General features: G+C 47.4%; 1 protein-coding gene across 1 annotated transcript in view; it reads left to right on the top strand.

Moving 5' to 3' along the window:
• rbm44 (RNA binding motif protein 44) overlaps positions 1 to 17162 on the top strand; it is a 220970-nt gene that overhangs the window by 65933 nt on the left and 137875 nt on the right. The window contains exon 5 of the mRNA XM_038787013.1: positions 8463 to 8542. Within this exon, the coding sequence (XP_038642941.1) occupies positions 8463 to 8542 (80 nt within the window). The remainder of the gene's footprint in view (positions 1 to 8462; positions 8543 to 17162) is intronic.

Genomic DNA, 17162 nt, shown 5'->3' with positions numbered 1-17162 from the left:
CTTTATCTTGCCCCACTGTGCATTATCGAACATGAAAGCTACCGACCATTGGTCAGTGAGGAGCGTGAATTTCCTGCCGGCCAGCTAATGCCTCTAATGCCGCACAGCTTCTACTATGGCCTGGGCCTCCTTTTCAACGGAGGAATGGCGGATTTCGGAGGCATGGAGGGTGTGTGAGAAGAAGGCCATGGGCCTGCCCGCTTGGTTGAGTGTGGCCGCCAGAGCTACGTCGGATGCGTCGCTCTCTACTTGGAAGGGAAGGGATTCATCGATTGTGTGCATCGTGGCCTTTGCAATGTCTGCCTTTATGCGACTGAAGGACTGGCGGGCCTCTCCCGACAGGGGGAAAACCATGGATTTGATTAGTGGGCGGGCCTTATCTGCATAATTGGGGACCCACTGGGCGTAATATGAAAAAAACCCCAGCCAACATTTCAGGGCCTTGGAGCAGTGTGGAAGGGGGAGCTCCATGAGGGGGCGCATGCGATCGTGGTCGGGGCGTATGACTCCATCGTGCTCTACGTAGCCGAGGATGGCTAGACGATCGGTGCTGAATACACATTTCTCCTTGTTATAGGTCAGATTAAGGAGACTGGCGGTATGGAGAAATCTGCGGAGGTTGGTGTCGTGGCCTTGCTGGTCGTGGCCACAGATGGTGATGTTGTTGAGGTACGGAAACATGGCCCGCAAACCGTACCAGTCAACCATTTGGTCCATCTCCCGTTGGAAGACCGAGACCCCATTTCTGACACTGAAAGGAACCCTTAGGCAGTGGTAGAGCCGCCCATCTGCTTCGAATGCAATGTACTTGCGGTCGTCCGGGCGAATGGGGAGCTGGTGGTAGGCAGATTTGAGGTCCACTGTGGAAGAGACCTTGTATTGAGCAATCTGATTGACCAAATCAGATATGCGGGGGGAGAGGGTACGCATCAAGCTGCGTATACCTGTTGATGGTCTGACTATAATCGATGACCATCATGTGCTTCTCCCCGGTCTTTACAACCACTACTTGAGCTCTCCAGGGGCTGTTGCTAGCCTCGATAATACCTTCCTTCAGTAACCGCTGGACTTCCGACCTAATGGAGGTCCGGTCCTGGGCACTATGCTCCTGGTGGCGACTGGTTTGCAATCAGGTGGTGAGGTTTGCAAAAAGGGAAGGTGGGTCAACATTGAGGGTCGTGAGACTGCAGACAGTGAGGGGGGGGGGGGGGGGGGGGGGGGGGGGGGGGTATAGGGCCGCCGAATTTAAAGGTTAAGCTCTGGAGGTTACATTGGAAGTCCAATCCCAGGTGTGTGGCAGTGCAGTGGTGAGGGAGGATGTAGAGTTGGAAATTCTTAAACTCTCTTCCCTGGACTGTGAGGTTAGCTGTGCAGTACCCCATGATCAGTACAGAGTGAGACCCGGAGGCCAGGGAGATTCTCTGGTTAACTGGGAGTATAGGGAGGGAGCAGCGCCTTACCGTGTTGGGGTGTGTAAAGCTCTCTGTGCTCCCGGAGTCAATCAGGCAGGATGTCTTGTGTCCGTTGATGAGTACCGTCGTCGTAGTGGTCAAAAGAGTTCGGGGCCGAGACTGGTCCCGAGTCACCGAGGCGAGTCGTGGCAGAAGCGGGTGGGATTCCTCAGGCGGTGTGCCGTCATCCGAATCGGGGTCTTGAGACTCCAGCCAAGATGGCAGCGCCCATGAATCGCCGTGGTCTCTGGGGAACAAGATGGCGGTGCCCGGGGTCCGCACGTGGCTTGCGAGATCGAAGATGGCGGTGCCCATGGGCCGCACGTGGCCTGCGATGAGAGTAATGGCGGTGGCCCCGGTTCGCCCCCGGAGATAGCAGCGACCGCCCGGGCCTGGCATACCGCCACGATATGCCCCTTTTTTCCACAGTCCTTGCAAGTTGCAGAGCGGGCTGGGCAGCGTTGCCGGAGATGCTTGGCTTGCCTGCATAAATAACATCGGGGCCCCCCGGGGTTGCCTGGCAGCCGCGCAGCACATGCTTGTTGGGGGATACGTCAGCATCGGCTGCGGGTGGGGTCCACGCTGCCCATGGGGCTGCCGTGCGGTCGGAGACATACGCTCGGGCATTGCGGGAGGCTACGTCTAAGGAGCTTCCGAGGGCCCGTGCCTCCTTGAGACCTAGCGTCTCCTTTTCCAGCAGCCGCTGGCGGATCTGAGAGGACAGCATACCTGCAACGAAGGCGTCCCGTATTAAAAGTTCGGTGTGGTTGTTGGCTGAAACTTGCGGACAGTCACAGTTCCGACCTAGTACCAGCAGTGGGTGGTAGAATTTGTCTAGCGATTCCCCCGGAATTTGTCGCCTGGTAGCTAGAAGATGTCGGGCGTAAACCTGATTTACTGGGCGGATGTCGTGTCCTTTTAACAGGGTCATCGCAGCCTCGAAACCGTCCGCATCTTTGATGAGCATGTAGATTTCTGGGCTCACCCTTGAGTGGAGAACTTGCAGTTTCTGGTTCTCTGTGGGTGTAGTTGTGGCCGTCCTGATGTATCCATTGAAACACGCTAGCCAGTGTTTAAAGTTCGCTGCTGAGTTTGCCGCTACTGAGGGAGCGGCAGAGTCTGCAGACACTCCGGCTTGATGCGGAGCTTCATTCTTCAAATCTAGTTCAATAAATTGATGCACGATCAATAACTCTTGAAGCGAGATTGTAGGACAATTGAAGGCTTTATTGAACTAGATGTTTTCCCCCAGCAGCCCAGGTACAGAATGCAGCAGCTAAGGAAACACAAACTCTTATACTCTGCCTTACTGGGCGGAACCAGCAGGCAGGCTTCACCAATGATCTTACAACATCAGGTACCTCCAACCTAGGTACTGTAATATCCCTAATACCGACTACCACACCTGGAAACAAACTTTACGGGTGACGTAGCAGCGACAGCGGTCTGGGAGGCTCTGAAGGCAGTTGTCAGAGGGGAACTCATCTCAATTCGATCCCATAGGGAAAAGAGAGAAAGAGCGGAGAGGGAGAGACTGGTGGAGGAGATACTCCGAGTGGACAGGAGACACGCGGAGGCCCCCGAGGCGGGGCTACTGAGGGAGCGGCAGAGTCTGCAGGCGGAGTTTGAACTGCTGACCACGGGAAAAGCGGTAGCACAGATGAGGAAGGCAAGGGGGCAGTCTATCAGTACGGGGAAAAAGCGAGTAGAATGCTGGCACACCAACTGCGAAAGAGGAAGCTGGACAGGGAAATCGGGGGAGTAAAGACTAAGGAGGGTAACATGGTCTTGGATCCAGGGGGGCTGAATGGAGTCTTTAAGGAGTTCTGTAGTAAACTATATGAGTCGCAGCCCCCAATGGGAACGGAAGGGATGAGGCAATTTTTGGACCAGTTGAGGTTTCCAAAGATGGAAGACAACCTGGTGGAGGGGCTGGGGGCCCCCGATTGAATTGGAGGAGATTGTCAAGGGTATAGAGGGCATGCAATCGGGTAAAGCCCCGGGGCCGGACGATTACCAGGTAGAATTCTATGAGAAATTTTTGGAAATATTGAGCCCACTCCTGATGAGGACCTTCAATGAGGCTAGAGAGAAAGGAACCCCCCCCCCCCCCCCCCCCAAACAATGTCACAGGCCTTGATCTCACTCATTCTTATATGAGGGAAGGACCCGGAACATTGCGGGTCATATGGGCCGATTTTGCTTTTAAACGTGGATGCAAAATTGCTAGCTAAGATTCTGGCCACAAGAATTGATAATTGCGTCCCAGGGGTGATAGAGGAAGACCAGACTGGGTTTGTTAAAGACAGACAATGTCCGGAGACTTTTGAATTTTATTATGATGCCCTCGGAGGGAGGGGAGGCGGAGGTGGTAACAGCGATGGACGTAGAGAAAGCCTTTGACCGGGTGGAGTGGGAGTACCTGTGGGAAACACTGGGGAGGTTCGGGTTTGGTGAGGGCTTTATTGGCTGGGTGAAATTGCTGTACAAGATGCCTGTAGCAAGTGTATGTACAAACCGGCTGAGGTCGGGGTACTTCGAGCTTCACCGGGGAACGAGGCAGGGGTGTCCCCTCTCCCTGTTACTATTTGCCCCAGCTAGAGAATCACTAGCTATGGCACTGAGAGCCTCGAGGAACTGGCGGGGACTGGTTCGGGAGGGGGTGGAACATCGGATCTCGCTATACGCGGATGATTTGCTCCTGTACATTTCGGACACTGTGGAGGGGATGGGGGAGGTTCTGCAGATCCTGAGTGATTTTGGTAGTTTTTCAGGGTACAAACTGAACATGGGAAAGAGCGAGTTGTTTGTGATCCAGGCCAAGGGGCAGAAGGAGAGACTGAAAGAGTTGCCGCTCAGGATGGTAGAGAAAGGTTTTCGTTACCTGGGTATACAGGTGGCCAGGAAATGGGATGCCCTGCACAGGCTCAACCTGACCCGGTTGGTGGAGCAAATGGAAGGGAACTTTAAAAGGTGGGACATGCTCCCGCTGTCACTGGTAGGACGGTGCAGACCGTGAAAATGAATGTCCTCCCCAGATTTTTGTTTGTCTTTCAGTGCCTCCCCATCTTCATCCCTAAGGCCTTTTTTAAGCGGGTGAGTAGGATCATTGCGGGCTTTGTGTGGGCGAATAAGACCCTGCGAGTAAGGAGATCGCTGTTGGAGCGCAGTCTGGGGGGGGGGGGGGGTGCGCGTGGGGGGGGGGGGGGGGGGGGGGGGGCGTGGGGGGGGGGGTTGGCTCTGCCGAACTTTCGCAACTACTACTGGGCGGCCAATATAGCTATGATTAGGAAGTGGCCGATTGGGGGGGGGCAGCGTGTGGGAGCAGCTGGAGGCGGCGTCATGTAAGGATACTAGTCTGGGAGCTTTGATATCGGCTCCTTTGCCGTTCTAGCCGACCCGTTACTCCACAAGTCCGGTGGTGGTGGCAACACTGCGGATCTGGGGACAGTGGAGGAGGTACAAGAAGGTGGAGCGTGGGTCTGGACCCCGAAATGCAACAACCACAGCTTTGTCCCGGGTAGGGTGGATGGTGAGTTCCAGAGCTGGCAGAGGGCCAGCATCAGAAGGATGGGAGATTTGTTCATAGATGGAAGCTTTCCCTGTTTGAAGGCGCTAGAGGACAAATTTAATCTGCCGCCAGGAAACGCCTTTAAATATCTGCAAGTACGAGCTTTCCTGAAAAAAACAGGTGAGGATACAGGACAGGGTGGTCTCCGGCACCTGGGTGGGGGATGGGTGGGTGTCGGATATCTACCAGGAGCTACAGGAGGCGGAGGAAATCCCAGTGGAGGAGCTCGAGGGCAGGTGGGAGGAGGAGCTAGGTGAGGAGTTGGAAGCTGGTCTGTGGGCAGAGGTCCTGGGCAGGATTAATTCCTCTTCATCATGTGCCAGGCTCAGTCTAATTCAATTTAAGGTGGTCCACCGGGCGCACATGACGGCAGCGAGAATGAGCAAGTTTTTGGGGTAGAAGACAGTTGTATGAGGTGCAAGGGCAGCCTTGCAAACCATGTCCACATGTTTTGTGCATGTCCGGAGCTTAGAGAGTTCTGGCAAGGGTTCGCGCGGGCAATGTCCAAGGTGCTTAACACACGGATGGTGCCGAGTCCAGAGATAGTGATCTTTGGAGTGTCAGATGACCTGAGAGTTCAGAGAGTGAAAGAGGCCGACGTCTTGGCCTTTGTCTCCCTAATACCCCGGACACGGATTTTATTAATACGGAGGGACTCGAAGCCCCCGAGTGTAGAGACTTAGGTTAACGACATGGCTGGGTTTCTCAGCCTCGAAAATAAAGTTTGCCTTATGAGGGTCTACGCTAGGGTTCTCTCGGAGGTGGCAGCCGTTTGTCGACTTTCTCTGGGAAAATTAAAATCTCAGCAGCAGCAATTCGTAGGGGGGGGGGGGGGGGGAGGTGAGTGCTTCATTGGGATGGTGTGGGAAGACTGGGTCGGGGTAATGTCTATTTAATTGTCATTGTATATTCTCTTTTTACACTGTCAATATTCACTAGTTTGTGTTATTATTGTTACTACTGTTTTAGTATGAAAAATTCTGCAAAACCTTCGAGCTTGATGACTAGAATAAAGTGAAGCTGGATCCTGTACATGAAACCTCAGTGTTTCCAGAATCAGGCTGAGCTGTGATTTAAACTGATATAATGCTCTCATATTATTGATGTGAAGCAAAAACATTTTTCATCATGCGCTTACATGAACCGTATGCACTGCCAACTAGTCTGTGAATTTACAGCTTTCAAAATCTAAACGTTTCATGAATTTTGCCCTTCAACAGTGTTTAATTTCAAATTACTAAAGTTAACTGTGGAAACTAGATAAAGGCTGGCAAAGCAACAAAGAATTCAGTCGTTCAAAGTCTATTGAATGTCTTGTTCAAAACTGATTGGAGACCAATCAGTGAAAATTAATCAGCACTGCATGTGTGCTGTCTTTTGGTTAAGATATTAAATTTAAGGTCCCATCTGCCCTCGCGTGTGGACCAGAAAAAGATTCCATGACACTAGTTTCTTGAATGTATAAAGCATTGGGAACATCCAAAGGTCATGAAAGGTGGTGATCCGTGGTAACTTCTGGGGCTGGTCTGGTCTCCATGGGGCTGGTTTAGCACAGTGGGCTAAACAGCTGGCTTGTAATGCAGAACAAGGCCAGCAGCGTGGGTTCAATTCCCATACCGGCCTCCCTGAACAGGCGCCGGAATGTGACAACTAAGGTTTTTTACAGTAACTTAATTGAAGCCCACTTGTGACAATAAGCAATTATTATTATTCTGTTGAATTCCCTCTACCCATTCTGTAAGGCTTTTATATCATTGCTAAACTGAAGTCTGGTTTTCTCCAACAATGATCAAGAGTTCTAACCAGTAACCAAATTATAAGGAGAGATTGGAAAATTTCTCCTTGATCAATTAAGGTCAGAGGTATTTAAGCTTCATCTTCATTGGGCCAATGTTGGCTCTTCTAGTCAAATGACTGCAGTAATATGCATCCTCTGCCTGTGTGTGTTTGGGAGCCTTGATGGTCGTGATTAACGGCCTGGTGAGCTGGGAAATCTAGTCATGGTTTATCTTGGTAGACAAGATGGAGCCCTGCAATAGGTCTGGTAGAGCCCAACAATACACACCCTTGAGGGTATCCTCTATCATTATTGCATATTGCACAACCTGGTGCTCCAGAGGGAAGTAGTACTGGAGGCAAATTGTGAGCAAGAAGATTGTCAACGGAGGAGGGCGGATAGGCTGATTGGTAATTGGGTACCACTGCACTTACAGTAACATACATGGTAACGATTTGCAATTGATCAGCATGTGCCACACATGAGGTCAAGTACAAGAGGCCACAAACCAAGAAGTTCCCAGAATCAGCCTTGCTGAGCTTTCAGAAGAGGCCTTTACCATCCATCTGTACCTGTCAGTACTATATGCCAAGATACAGGCATTTACCTTTATAGACTGTTCATATATTTGATTCCACATCTGGTTATTGTCACCTTCAATAACCAAATTGAAGGAGGCATTACTGTACCATGGCGTGACTCTTCCTTGTGATGAAAGCCCCTCCCCCCAACTTTTATAGCCTCTGAGCAACCTGTCTAAATGCTGTGTATGTGTCCTCGACTATCCTGCCTCACAGCGAGCTGCTGATACTATAACAAGCCCATTACCTTTAATTGATTTCCTCCCAACCTGCTAGCCCTGAATTGACTCTTCCTTGTAGAGCCACTGAGGGAGTCCTGTCACCAGTCTATGTGCCACTGATCCAAGTATCTTTTCTACATCTCCCCCTGGTAAAATTCAGTCCATTGTTTCCAATTGATCTTTCATAAGAACATGATATCAGTTTGGCCTTTTCTGAAGTTTTATGTACTGTAATCATTGACCTTGATCATGTACTTCCATGCTCTGGGCAATCCCCACTATCAGCTTTCATCTTGTTAAATGCTCTGTTCAGAATCCAAGCAGAATTGACTGCTCACAGTTATATGCATTGCTTTCCAGGTTGCCTGATTGGTCAGAAAAGTATTCCGTTTATCTGCAGCCCTCCATGAGATATGTTGAGCTTGGCCTTCTCTGGTATAATCATTCCTAGTTTTATTCTTCTCTGCCTCATCAGTTTGTAGCCTGCTATTATAACCCTCTCAAAGATGTTCTGGTCCAGCAATATATACAATGCTCCGATGGGGCCCGAAAATGGGGCCATACAAGCACCATTACCTCAGGATTATTTCCATCCCTCAGACAATACCCTCACCAGTGCCTCTCCCATTTTGCCACGCACTCTGAAATTGTTTAATAGGCTTTCCACTGGTACCTCAGATTCACTCCATGTGTCAGTAATATTTCATCATTCAGTTTATATTCCCATTGTTTATTCTTTTTCCTCAAGCTCACCACTTGGATATATCTATGTTAAGCAATACCTGCCACTTGTCATCACAGTAGCCCAATATTTGAAAAAGTTTCACTGAGTGAAAAAACTGTGCCTTTTGTTCTATGCAGGTATTGGGTACTAGTCAATGCAAAACCAAATTGAGAAAGGTTCTTGATGAACTTGAAGAGCTGAAGAAAAAATATAAAAGGTATTGCTAAATTTATATAGAAATCTATAAATGAAACTAGATTTTAAATGCACTACAGTTGCTTTGAAGTTCAAGGAAACAACTCCTATTGAGCAAATTGAAACATACTGAATAATGGAAATGTTGGTGTTAATACTCTTAATCAGTCTCTGACCATCTCCCATCTTATTTCCCACTTCACCTTGTTTACTGGCAATGTGTTAAGACTCAAAGTGTTACTCATACTGTGATGCCTTGAATCAAGGTGTTGCAATTTGCATTTACATTATGAGAAGAATATTTCAAACAGTGGCCATTCTAGGGTTTCAGATGGTACACCAGCTTTAGGGCATTGCCCATTTAGCTCTGGGAATCTGAATGCAAATCCAAAGATGAATGAGGTGAAATATTTCTTTAGTCCAAGTTCTGAGTTTTAAGTGAAATGAATGATAATTTTTGAGATGTAATCTTTTACAAAGGTTTACAAATATCCTCTTGTTCCAACTTCAGACTAATATTCCAGTTTCAGCGAATCTATCCATTTAATGCTTTATTTGTTTCTCCAGTTTCCCTTTCTATCCATTGAGCTTCAGCTTCTCCACTTCTTTGCATCAGTTTTGTTCCTCTGCATTCCCTTTTTGATGAGCAGCTGCATACGGTATTCTAATAAGTTCTGATTAGTGCATCATATAGCTATATCAAAATTCTAATGTCTGTAAAATCTCATACTTTCGACCAGTTCACTTACTCAAAGGTTTTACCGTGGTGTCTTTAATAACAAGGACAACAAACCACAAACACAAATTCAAGTTCAACAATATTTATTGCACACCATTTAATAATAATCTTTATTGTCACAAGTCGGCTTATATTAACACTGCAATGAGGTTACTGTGAAAAGCCCCTAGTTTCCACATTCTGGCACCTGTTCGGGTACACTGAGGGAAAATTCAAATGTTCAGTTTACCTAACAGCACATCTTTCGGAACTTGTAGGACGAAACCGGAGCACCCGGAGGAAACCCATGCAGGCACAGGTAGGACATGCAGACTCCGCACAGACAGTGATCCAAGCCGGGAATCGAACCTGGAAATCTGGTGCTTGAAGCAACAGTGCTAACCACTGTGCTACCGTTCCGCCCTGTATACTACCCACATTTACTTGTCTACAACCTACAAATATAATCTAGAGGTACCCAAGATTGGTTTATACTACCCGTGAGGATGGCTTGGTATGTCGTGGATCTGATCCGTGAACCCATTTGGTTAATCGTCGTAAAGGTGGTTCTCGCACGCTGTTTCTACCTTCTCTGGTCAGTCGTCTTGATTGCCTCTGCATGGAGACTTCGCTCCTGATGTGCCTTGGGTGCCTGTTTTTAATCCCCTTCCTTCGTGCCGTTTTGCCATTTCCTCTGGCTTTCTGCCAGTGATGCCTTGGGAGGGGGTCTCAGCACCCAATGGTCTGGTTGTTGATTGCTTGACAGGCCACCTGAGCCCACCCTTGATGTCCATCTCTGATGTGGTTACACATAACCTGTTTCCATATAAGGTAACAGACAGTAGACCTGTGCATATCAAAAGCGTGTGATGATCTCCTGATGTGTGATTAATGGGGCAGGTCAAGATATGTTCTGACAGATTGTCTATTGGTTATGTATTCCAACTTGGCCAGTTCGAATTCCCACGGTGCTGTGTGCTGGAGTGTCTGTGACTGGGTTTAAAGTATTCAATTCTTTAATTTAGATTACCCAGGTGTAATCGGGCCTTACTCTAGGCCTTGCTAGATTGCCACAATTGCTCTGGCAATGTGTTCCCACAAAGGGACTGATGTTTGCTGGAATAGTGTCTTGGGCCCTGGACACTATTTGTTGAGTAACCTCAACTTTTTCCATGATGCCAAATTTTCCTGAAAAATTAATTTGGATTTACCTTAGCAAGGATAGTGGTTATTTGAAAGTTGAACAACTGAGAAATATTTGGCACAAGTTCCAACTTTGATCACATGATGGTATAAAAGCAATCCAGAGACCCAGGCTAATGTTGGGACACTGATTTCAATTCCCATCAGGGCAGCTGGTAGAATTTGAATTCAATTCAATAAAGAAAATCTGAAACTGAAAGGTAGTCTCCTTAACGGTGATCATGAAAGCCATCTTCCACATTCACTACCATCTAGGAGAACAAGGGCAGCACAAAACTGGGAACATCACCATCTGGAAATTTCCCTTCAAGCCACTCACCATTCTAACTTGGAAGTATATCCCTGTTCCCTCACTGTTTGTGGGTCACATCCTGGAACTCCCTCCCTAACAGCACTGTGCTGTTACCCACACTTCAGTGATGCAGCAGTCGAAGAAGGTAGCCCACCACCACCTTCTCCAGGACAATTAGGGATAGATAATAACTAGCAGCCTAGCCCACATCCTGAAAATGTATAAGATTGTTCTAAAAGCCCAATTAGTTAGCCAATGTTCTTTAGAGAAGAAATTACCTATCCTTTATTGGTCCGGCCTTCTTCTGACTTGAGATCCATGTCAATGTGGTCAAGTTACATTCACGCCATGCAAGTTCCAGGCAATGACCATCTCTTGCAAGAGAGGATCTAACCATTGCCCCATGACATTCAATGGCATTACCATAGCTGAATCCCATACAATCAACATCCTCGGGTTGGGAGGGGGGGGTTTACCATTGATCAGAAAATGAACTGGACTAGCCATATTATTACTGTGGCTATTAAGGCAGATCAAAGGCTAGGAATCTACAGTGCGCAACCCCCTCCTGATCCCCAACCCAAAGCCTGTCTACCATCTACAAGACACAAATCAGGAGTGTAATGGGATACTCGCCACTTGCCTGGGTGAGTGCAGCTCCAACAACACTAGGCTTGACACCATCCAGGGCAAAGCAGCCTGTTTGATTCATTCCTTCCACCATCAACGTGCAGTGGCAGCCTTGTGTACCATCTAGAAGATGCAGTGCAGGAATGCAACAAGTCTTCGTAGACAACACCTTCCACACACACAACAGCTACCATTTAGAAGGACAGGGGCAGCAGACACATGGAAACACACCTCGAAGTTCTCCTCGAAGACACTCACCATCCTGACTTGGAAATGTATCGCTGTTGCTTCACTGTCAAAATCCTGGAACTCCCTCCTTAACAGCACTGGCTGTACCTACACCATATGGACTGCAGTGGTTCAAGAAGAAAGTTCATTACCGACTTCTGATGGGCAACTACGGATGGGCAAAAAATGCTGGCCTAGCCAGCGACGCCCACATCCTGTAAATTAATTTTTTTTAAACTCTTAATTGCCCTCTGAAATGGTCTCATAAGCTGCTCAGTCCAAGGGCAATTGGAGATGGGCAACAAGTGCTTCCCTTGCCAGTCATGTCCACATCCATGAAAAAATAATTAAAAATAAAGTTAAACCTATTAATATTTTCTTTGCCACTGTTTATCATATCCAACATTTCATACTCTCCTGAACTTCATTGTCTGCATTCGATTTTTTAATTAAGTCCAAAGTATTAATTTTGAAATCTTCCCCATGTCTTCCCGTCCACACTCACATTACCTTTTCGGACTCTAATAGGCCCCTCTCTTTCTCTCAATCTTTATGCATCTACAAAACATCATGGGCAGGGTTCTCCGCTAGCCAACACCCAAATTGGGGAATGTGATTTGGCGGAGAATAGCTTTCAACGCTAAAATCATGGCAGGTGCCGATTTGACGCCAAATCGCAATTCTCCATTGCCTCAAACGGTGTCAGTGCGTTTCACTACGCGCGTACAGTCGGCACTGTTTGCATGTCATTAGTGGGCCCGACCCAGTACACTCCAGGGCCTCCGCGATTCTCCGCCTCTGATGGGCTGAGTTCCCGACAACGTGGTTCACTTATGCTTGGTATCGTGAAACCGGTGTGGCAGCTGCTGAGGGGGGTACGGAAAATGTCCAACATGGCCGTACTGTGCTGGCAGTTGTGCCATTGGCCGAGCAACTTCTGCCAGGGCTGGGGGGAGTAGTGAGGGGTGGCCAGGAAGTGGGATGTGGGGTCAGGCTGGACAGGAAGGCAACACCGTTGCCGCAGCCGGCAAGGCAGCCGTCCAGCTGCGCATGCCGCTCAGAATCCACTTTGAACTTGGTGCCACAGGTCATATAGATGTCTCCCCCAGGGCACCTTCCTGGATGCCCTCTGGTCCCAGACAACCCATCAGCTGTATGGCACTTTCCAGCGCAACCAGTGTTATCTTTTTGGCATGGATAAGTGTGTGTGAGGAGTGTAATGTGTATGTGCGGCTGCAGCTTGTCAGCCTCCCAAATGTCGATCACAGACCCGGCGTATCACGCACCATTTTTCAGTGGAATTGTGTGTTCCACGTGGCACCGGTGCTAGCCCCTCAACAGTAGCGGAATCGGTCCAGGTGCGGCGCCGGTTTTTCGGTCATTAAACTCCACGGATTCTCCATTGGCGCCAACACTTAGACTCAGAAACGGCGAATCCTGCCCTTGGGTTTTCCTTGATTTTACTTGCCAATATTTGTTCATGTCCTCCCTTTACTCTGGTAATTTCTGTACTCAGCAAGTATGGTATTTAGCTCTCATCACCTGAGATGAGTTTCATTTTTGCCTTATTTAACCTGTATGCTGCTTTAAATTCAAGAGAACTAGATTTGGGAGTTGCACCCTTTTGCTATGCAGAATGTTTTTATTCTGAACCCTCATTGTAGCACTGTTGCTTTACAGCGCCAGCGTCCCAAGTTCGTTTCCCAGCTTGTGTCACTGTCTGTGCATGTTCTCCCCATGTCTGTGTGGGTTTCATCTGGGTGCTCCGGTTTACATCTACAAGTCCCGAAAGACGTGCTATTAGGTGAATTGGACATTCTGAATTCTCCGTCCCTGTACCTGCACAGGCACCAGAATGTGGTGACGAGGGGATTTTCACGGTAACTTCATTGCAGTGTTAATGTAAGCCTACTTGTGACAATATTTAAGATTATTATTATTACTATCTCCACCTTGAATGTCACCCACTGTCCTGACTAACTGTTTCTACTTTTGCCAAACTACTTACCAAGTAATTGATATAATTGATCTTTCACCAATTTAGAACTTTTGCTCCTGGCCTATCTTTGTCCTTTCCATAACTTTGTTGAATCCAACTGAATTATTATCACGATACCAACAAAATGCTCTCCACTGATACTCTTCCAACCTGCCGAAATGTATTCACTACAGCTAAATCCAGAATTCCTCTTCTCTGAAGAACAGTCATATGGACTCAGAACTCTTGTTTATTTTTCCACAAATGCTGCCAGACCTGGGATTTTCCAGCATTTTCTGTTTTATTTCCTTTCACTTCTTGGACTTTAGGCCCACAAACTGAAAATGTTCCCCTTGATGTATTTTAGAATTCTACACTTGATATACCTTTTTTTAATCCCAGTTAACATTAGGGCAGAATTAATGGCTGGATTTTCCAGCTGTTCACACCAGCCAAAACGTTCAGTTCTGCCAACAGCGCTCCCCAGTCACGGGTTTCCCGGCAGTGAGGGGTGCATTCAACAGGAAGCCCCGTTGACAACAGTGGGACCAGAAAGTCCTACTGACAGCCAATATGGGCTGCCTCGTTTCACAGTAGGTTGCATGGATAATCTTGCCCAATGTTTCAGATCAAGGACCATTCTTCATTTCTTTCTTTCTTCAGTTCTGAAGGTGGGAGAGAACAAAAAGGAAAAGTCTGAGAGGTTGTAGAGCAGGAGAGATGTACTGACAAAAGATTTCATGGTTCAAAAGGCAATTTTTAAAAAAATCAAAAGTTATTTTTTTCGCATGATGTGAACATTGCTGGCTAGGCCAGCATTTATTGCCCATTCCTACTTGTCGTTGAGAAGCTGGTGAGCCGCTAGCCTGAACTGAACCTCGCAAAACAATGGGCTGCTGGTGGTTGATTGCAATAGCAGGAGGTTCCTTAACATATTTGACTCTGGCATCAGGTCAAAGTTGAGGACTCCTGGGGCAACTCAATCCTGAATGTATACCATTGTGCCGTCACCTCTGGTGAATCTGTACTGCCAGCGTGACATTGCCAGGCATGATTCATTAAGTATGGCTGCCTGGCTGTTGCTTGATTGCTCTGTATATAGAGTATTCAGCTTGCATGTTGTTAAAAATACATTTAGAGTACCCAATTAATTTTTTTTCGAATTAAGGGCAATTTAGCATGTCCAATCCAGCTACCCTGCATATCTTTGGGTTGTGGGGGTGAGACCCTCGCAGACATGGGGAGAATGTGCAAACTCCACACGGACAGTGACCCAGGGCCGGGATCGAACCCGATCCTCAGCCCCGTGAGGCAGCAGTGCTAACCACCTCACCACCATGCCATCTTTTCTGCTTGCGTGTTAATATATAAATTCAAAGTATACATCTAAGTTACTTGATGAATTTGAATAAACAACTTCTAACTATAATTAACTGCAAAGCTGCTTGTCATCTGGTTTAATGTTAGTTTGCAGCTCCTTTAACTCAGAACATACATGGGATGGAATCTTCTACTCAAAGTCCAAGTTTGGTTGTGGGCATGGAAGTGGGAGTGATGCCCACTGTGGGGATGTGACAGTTGAACATGTGCCATACTTATATACCCATGCAAAGAATGGCAAATCTTATGCTGGTGCAGGCAGGAAATCGCTGAGCCCATTGTTTTCTCATGGGGACGCAATTCCATGTCCCATATTTTAAGGGCACCAGAGAGTCATTCGCTCACTGCAGGCCAGGACCTTCAGATTGTGCATTCAAGAAAAATGTCCACGTTAAGACAGCAACCTGAAGGCCCACAGTTCAGCAATTCCTTCTGAAGACTTCCAGCCGAATTGGAATTGTGGGAGGTGCTGTTTCCCAGGGATGGCAACAGGAGGCTCTCTTGTCTGACCATGGTTACCTGGGAAGAAGTCGCAGGGGTGGTTAATGCACATGGGACCCAAGAAAGAACCAGCCAGTAGTGTCAGAAGAGGATGAATGGGATGAATAACCAGCTGCAATCCAACAGGGTAAGTGCACCATCTATTCATGCAACCTGACCCCCTCCTAAGGGCTAGAATATACAGGGATGTCATGCACAATAAGCAGATGGGATATCAGCACTGAATGTGTGCCAGCTACTTTATTTTCTCAATCTCATATGTGTTACAGGACAAATGGTTCCTTCATCACTTACTGGAGATGGCTTATCAGTTGTCAGAGGCATGCATGCTACTGAATTTAATGTACAAACATTGGAATCATAATTGATCTATTTGTCTTTCAGCAAGAGAAGAATGCTTCAAACACGAACGGGAGAGGAGTGGGGAATGGGCTGAGATCTGAGTTCTCACCCCTTATGAGGAGCAGGGCACTGAAATGGCTGGGGAGGAGCAGCACCCTACCTGTGCTGATAGCGAGATTAGACTTCCCCAGGAAGCCAGTGAGGGTGCCATAAGAGGTGCGAACAGAAATGGGCCATTTGGCCCAACACGTCTGCTCTGCAATTTAATGAGATCATGACTGATTTGATAATCCTCAACTCCACTTTGCCGCCTTATCCCCACAACCCTTGATTTCTTCATTGATTAAAAACCTGTCTATCTCAGCTTTGAACTTACTTCGCAATCTAGTCTTTGCAACCCACTGTGGTAAGAATTCCACAGATTCTCTAACCTCTGGGAGAAGAAATTCCCCCTCATCTCTGTCTTAATGACACCTTACTCTAAGATTTTGCCCTCTGGTCCTGGATATTCCCACATGGGGAAAGAACCTCTCAGTAGTGTGCCCCGGAGTCACAACACAAGTGAATTAACCAATATTCTTGGAAAAATTCCCGTGGCTGCCCAATAATTACAGTCACCAGGTGTGTAAGTTGAAACATATTGCTGTTTATTTATAGCAAGGATAATGATGAAATGCTTAGTCAATGCAACTGAAGACCAAGATAACCTACTGCCCTCTTTAACTGCCTCGCCCTCAGCCCACACATACAAGACAGACAAGCAGAGGGATAAAATAATAAGGTTTGTGGTCAAAAGAATATAATCCTTGCTTCAGATGAGTTATTTAGTGCACTTTCTTCACAGTACAAGTATGGATTAAAGTCTCTGGTTTACAGTCTGTACTGATTTTTCTTGCAGTTATCAGTATCTTACAGCTTTTCCAGGAGAGGCCACTGGCTTCACATCAGCCTGTTCTGCAGAGAGGTTTATCAGAGATTTAGAACTTATGCAGAGCGAGAGTTATCCAATTGTCTTCCAGCAGCCTTTTCTGCAGAGAGAGTTGGTTCTCAGTGATATTCTGGTGAGAATTGATTCTGCTTCCATCAGCTTTTCTACAGAGAGTGTTGCTTCCCACAGTGACCCTGTGGTGAGAATTAGCTGGTTATTTCTGGAGATAGTGGAGTGGGAAAAAGCCAGGTTTTCTCCTTTTACTGCCAAAGCAAAACTGAAATCTGCCTCTGAACCATTACAGTGGGGTCAGATCAAATCACCACCTGTTACCGGGCAGTGCACAATCTATTGGGCCAATTTATTGGCCACCAGCCAAATCAATCAAACCGTGTCCCAGCCACTCTCTGTTATGGGTCAATCTCCAGTTTAAACCAACAGA

Source organism: Scyliorhinus canicula, chromosome 2, assembly GCF_902713615.1.
Source record: "Scyliorhinus canicula chromosome 2, sScyCan1.1, whole genome shotgun sequence".
Classification (NCBI taxonomy): Eukaryota; Metazoa; Chordata; class Chondrichthyes; order Carcharhiniformes; family Scyliorhinidae; genus Scyliorhinus; species Scyliorhinus canicula.
Note: the sequence above shows the minus strand (reverse complement) of the source record. Positions and strands in the feature narration are given on the sequence as shown.